General features: G+C 35.7%; 1 protein-coding gene across 1 annotated transcript; it reads right to left on the bottom strand.

Moving 5' to 3' along the window:
* Nucleotides 1-4,962: 4,962 nt before the first annotated feature.
* LOC140888979 (uncharacterized) lies at nt 4,963-5,316 on the bottom strand. The gene has a single exon (XM_073296674.1). It carries the CDS (start codon nt 5,314-5,316, stop codon nt 4,963-4,965), a length of 354 nt encoding a protein of 117 aa, XP_073152775.1.
* Nucleotides 5,317-6,000: the final 684 nt, after the last annotated feature.

Raw genomic sequence — 6,000 nt, 5'->3', positions numbered from 1 at the left:
ATATGCTTCCGGATCAGATTTTCCATGGAACAAAATAATTTTCATCTTAATCCCACTAATATTCCCATCTTCTCTACCCTCATCAACGTATCTTCCTCTCACTACTCCCCTTTTATTTTTTTTACTCTCTTGAGCCCTCCTATTCCTACCCTAATTTTCACCCAAACACTCATCATCCTCACCACCATCACCCTCTTCTTCAAATCTTTTATTTTTATTCCTACTAACACCTCCACTGATTTTAAGCATATCCAACTTCTCATGTATTGGCTCCAATTCCGACATCATCATCTTGGTCAATTCATCCATTTGACCTTGAAAAATTTTTGGCTATTGAAACTCATTGTACCTACAAGAAAAGGTTAGTAATAAAATTTTCTCACCCAAAAATCTCACAAGTCACTCTAAGAAAAACACTCAAACACTCCTTTTTGTTTTCACTCAAATTTATGTAGGCTTTTGCTTTGTGTAGAAGTGTATCAATCTTACAGGTCCAAAACTCGTAGACACTTGAAGATTGACCCTTGAGGATTGAACAAAAACAGAAATAAGAAATTTATGGACGCTTGAAATTTTGACGTGCACACAAGGATGAACAAGAACAAAATAATTGGACACAAGCTATCTTGCTTCTTCTATTTTGGTTTTTTTTTTAAGCTTTTGGTCATTCTATATTTTTTTTGACCCTTTTTTTTTTATTTTTGAGATTACTTGTAGCACAAGACACGAAAACTTGGGTAACAAGATTGACGCAGAAACGACTTGGAAATTTTAAAAAAATGAATAGACTCATATGAAGAACGAAAGATGAACACGAAGAACACGACGAACGGATATAAAAGAAGATATGATAACTTACTTGATTCAAAACCTTGGCTTTGATACCAACTCATATGAATTCTCATTGTATGGAAAGAAAACACGGTTATATCGAATCGTACCCAAAATCCAATGACAAAAAGAAAACAATTAAATTTTCTCAATCTTGAAAAAAATAACGATTTTGGATTATTCACCTCTAGTTTACTTGAAACTAGCAACAAACAATCACAAAGAAAATATGTGATCTCAACGAAACCTTCAGAAAACTTGTTTCTGACAATTCACGAATAAGAACAATCGACAAACGCCACAAAGTTTACGAACTTTGATAAGTTTGATTTTTGAAGAACAAAGCAAAGCTTTGAATAAAAAAATCTAGAGAAAATTTTCAATAATTTTTGTATAAACTGAATCTGAATTATTATTAATAAAAATAATCAACGTATTTATATTTTACAATAAAAAAATAAAAGATATAGCAAAATATTGCCTAAAGGTATCAAAGATATCTTCCAAAAGTTTCCTAGTACGCTTAAAAGTCTCAAAAATAGGAAAATAATGCCAAAATATCAAAAAGTTTCGCACACACACAAACATGCCGAACTGTGTGTTTTTTTGGACAGGCACGAGCGCGCTAGGACATGGCGCGGGCGCGCATGGCCTACGCATCTCACATCTTCAAAACTTCACGTGCAGCACGGGCGCGCGTTCTCCAAGGTGCGGGCGCGCATGGCTTTCGCAGATGAGGACGCGGGCGCGCGACGTGTTTGGCGCGGGCACGCATGGGCTACGACCTTGTTGACTTATTTTGTATTTTCTTCAAGGTTTTCTTCACTTCCTTGATCCTTTTGGACTTCAATAACATTATAGTTTCCTCCAAATTGATTTTCAAGCATTCCAACACCATCTTGGTAATCCATCATCAATGATTGAAGTGCCTCCTTAAATTTCTTGGCCCGACCGCTCGTAATTGGTCCTCGGGGCATTTCCAACGGGTTCTTAGCTTCCTCAGCAACGTGATCAATACGCGAGCCATCCATGATCGCATCATGGTGTCTTAGAAATATAATCCAAATACAATGGAGATCTTCATTTCTTTTCGTATAATGCTTCAAAAGGAGTCATCCCGATACTCGTCTGATAGCTGTTGCTGTAAGAAAATTCAACAAGAGGCAATGAATCTTGCCAGCTAGTGCCAAAATCTAGTACTATGGCTCGTAGCATACATTTCAATTTTTAACATTTTATATAAAAAATATATATTTCATTTTCATTGTATTCAATCACATCCACTCACATTTCATTATATATTCAATATATATTAATATATTTTTAAAAGTGGGCTAACCCGCCGATCTACCAGTCCCACCCGACAGTTTGACAGGTTTGTCACCCGTAAACCATAGGCAGACCCTAATGGCCGGTTCGGCCATGGTTTCGGGTCAAACCCATTGACTTGATTAACCGACCTGTTGACAACGGTCCGGGTCCGGGTTAGACCCGGCCTTGGCCAGATCTAATGTAACTATATTTAAACACAGACGTTAAATATGCTAAAATTTAGCGGATTATATCACGAAATGTAAATTTTTATTTTATAAAGAATTTTTTATACATAAAATTTTTGAGTTGTTCTTTTCTGTGTAACTTTGTTCACTTCTGTATCTTCCTTTGTTGTTTTATTTGTTCATTCTATATATTTTTTATTATATCTATTAATTAATTAATTAATTATTAATTATTAATTAATTAACATATATAAATATGTGAGTTTATTTGTGAATTTACATGGTTATCCTCCATTACTACATAATTAATGTGATTTTTTTAATTATTTATTTATGTGACTATTCAATTAACTAATTTATTTATTTAAAAAATTATATAATGCACTCTTTCAAATAAAAAAAATAAAATTTTGTGCATCTAATATTTATTATTTTCTATTTTTCTTATTTGATTTAATTTTTCTATTATATATATCTAATATCTAATCTGATACTCAAATTATAATTTATCTATTTCTATACTCTCTATACTTATATATATATATATATATATATATATAGAAAAATTTTCAGCTGCCCAACCATATTTCTCCACTTGGTCCGCGACTACTAAAACCCGGTAGTGGGTTTTAGTGATGCGAAAAAAAAAACAAAAACCACTAAAACTGATCGCGGACCGAGTAGAAAAACATGGTTGGACAGCTGAAAATTTTTATATATATATATATATATATATGTTAATTTATTTTTTTAATAGTCTTAATTGTCTTTGTCTTGGTTGTTATTTTATTTGAATGGTGAAAAGTCAAGGAAGTATTAAGTCATTTCTACAAAATTTAATAAAGCTAATTGAATTCTTCATTTTGCATTCAATATGGTCTTACTATTACTATTTTTTTTTTGACAAGAAAGTAAAAATTCATTAAGCTAAATCAAACGAAATTACACTGAAAATCATAGTAGGACTAGGAGTGTTCAATCCTACTGGACCAGGCTTAGAAACAGCCTCTCGTACTAGAACATGAGCGGCATGATTCGCTGACCGTTTAACAAAAACAAAGTTACAAGACTGTATATCCCTAGCAAGAGTTCTACAATCTTCTACAAGGAGTCCCAAATAAGAGTAATCTCGCTCTGTATTACATAAAGCATCAATCACCACAAGAGCATCTGATTCGAAAATGACATTTGACAAGTTCTTGCTCTTGACCCAACTTAGAGCCTCTCGAATTCTCATCGCCTCAGCCTCTGTTGGAGAAAATCTACCATTGAGAATACCATGTATAGCATCAATAACTATGCCATTTGAATTCCGAATAATACAGCCAAAACCAAAGAATAGAATGTTGTCAAAAACAGCGGCATCTATGTTACATTTCAACATATATTCAGGAGGCTTAATCCATCGTTCTTGCATGGTCTGTTGTTCTGTATTAATCTGAGGAGAATGAAGTTTTCTGGTCATCTTCCATTGAGAATAAAGAGTCTGGGCTGAATCAAAAATTGCGGTAGCACTCTTACACTTGCCATTCCACACAACGTCATTACGATTTTGCCATAGGCACCACAAGATGGCAGCTGCCAATTCAACGTCATTCTGATTCCTTCTGTGAGTAATATTGATCCACCAGTCCGCAAAAGTGCAAGAAGAATTAAAGTAACTTCCAATCGAAGATATGTTCCAAACACTTCTAGCCCATGGGCAAGACACTAAAGCATGGAAGTCATCTTCAGGTAGATCATGACAAATAGGACAGCAATTATTTACCTCAACCTGACGTGTTCGCAGAGCTTGCATTGTAGGTAGACATGAGGAAAGTACTCTCCAAATGAAATTGCGTACTTTAGCTGGAATCCCCAATCTCCATACAAATTTCCAGTTGATACTTGGAGAATTAGGACTTGTGTCTCTTACATTTGTTTGTAGCTTATATCCACTCTTAACAGAATAGACTCCAAACCTCTCATTCGCCCACATCCAATTGTCATCACATTCTTGTCTACTAAGTGGAATAGAGAGGATTAAACGTTGATCTCTCTCAGAAAAGAGGTCTTGGATAATGTCTATATCCCAAGAGCCATCCATTGCAGATCTCAATGAACTCACTGTTGATGATTCTAAGCCCGGACCACACACTGATTCAATGCAGGGATTTACCTGATCTGGCAGCCAAGGATCACCCCAAATTTTTGTTTGACAACCCGATCCAATATGCTTTCTGGCCCATTTCTTGATCAGCTCTTTTGTAGACTGCAAACTCCTCCATACATAACTAGGATTGTTCCCAATATTAGCATCCATAAAATGTCCATGTGGGTAGTAGCGGGCTTTGAGCACTCGGGAAACTAATGCCGAAGGGTTGGTCAATAGTTTCCAGCTTTGTTTAGCAAGAAGATCTATATTATATTCATGAAGTTTTTGGAATCCTAACCCTCCTTCCTCTTTTCGAATACAAAGTTTATTCCAGCTCTTCCAATGAATGCCTCTTCCATTATTACTCGATTTACCCCACCAAAAGGAGTTCATCATGATTTATAGCTCAGTGCACAGTGAAACCGGGAGAGCAAAGACACTCATAACGTACGTCGGAAGGGCTTGAACTACTGACTTTATCAATATCTCTTTTTCGGCTCAAGATAATAATTTGTGTCTCCACCCTTGCATTCTACTCCATGCTTTCTCTTTAACAAATGTGAAAATTTCAGTTTTGTTCCTGCCAATGAGTGATGGGAGGCCCAAGTAGTGTGCATGATTTGTAGTGTATGCTACTTCCAAATTTTCACATATACTATTTTTCATATGAGAAGGCACGTTAGCACTGAAAGATATTGAGGATTTATCAAAATTCACCTTATGGCCGGAAGCTACTTCATAAATACGGAGACACTCTTTTACTGTATTGCATTCTTCCATAGTAGCCCTGAAAAAGAGAAAACTATCATCTGCAAAGAAAAGGTGGGATATTGAGGGGGCTGATCTCGCCATTGTTCTTCAAAATCCAAAAGTGAAGAAAGGCCTTCAGAGCAAATCAAAAATAGATAAGGCGATAATGGATCTCCTTGGCGTAACCCACGCTGAGGCCCTATAGGACCAATCTCATTGCCATTGTGGACAACCATATATTTAGCTGTTGAAATACAAAGCATGATTAAATCAACCTATCTTTGATGGAAGCCAAACTTCAGCATCATGAGTTTCAAAAAACTCCATTCAACCCTGTCAAAGGCTTTGGACATATCAATTTTAAGCGCTGCCTCGCCTCGCTTTCCTTGTCTTTTACGTTTAAGATAATGCCCAAACTCAAAATCCACAATAACATTGTCAGTAATATTCCTCCCTGAAGTAAACCCACTTTGTTGCTCGGAAATAATAGAGTCAAGCACCTTCTTCAGTCTGTTGGCTACCATTTTTGAAATAATATTATACAAAACATTACACAATGAAATGGGGCAAAGATCCGATAAAACTTCAGGCCTTTTCTTCTTAGGGATCAACACAATTGATGTATCATTTAGATGATCTAGAAAATGGCAATTATTAAGGAAGTATAGACAAGCTGCAGTAACATTCGAACCCGTGATATCCCAAAACTTCTGATAAAAACCGGGGTTCATACCATATGGGCCAGGTGATTTATCAGGATGCATTGATTTAATAGCAGCACGAACT

The sequence above is a fragment of the Henckelia pumila genome, chromosome 3 (assembly GCF_033568475.1).
Source record: "Henckelia pumila isolate YLH828 chromosome 3, ASM3356847v2, whole genome shotgun sequence".
NCBI classification, from domain to species: domain Eukaryota; kingdom Viridiplantae; phylum Streptophyta; class Magnoliopsida; order Lamiales; family Gesneriaceae; genus Henckelia; species Henckelia pumila.
This window is presented reverse-complemented; position numbering and strand designations above follow the sequence as displayed.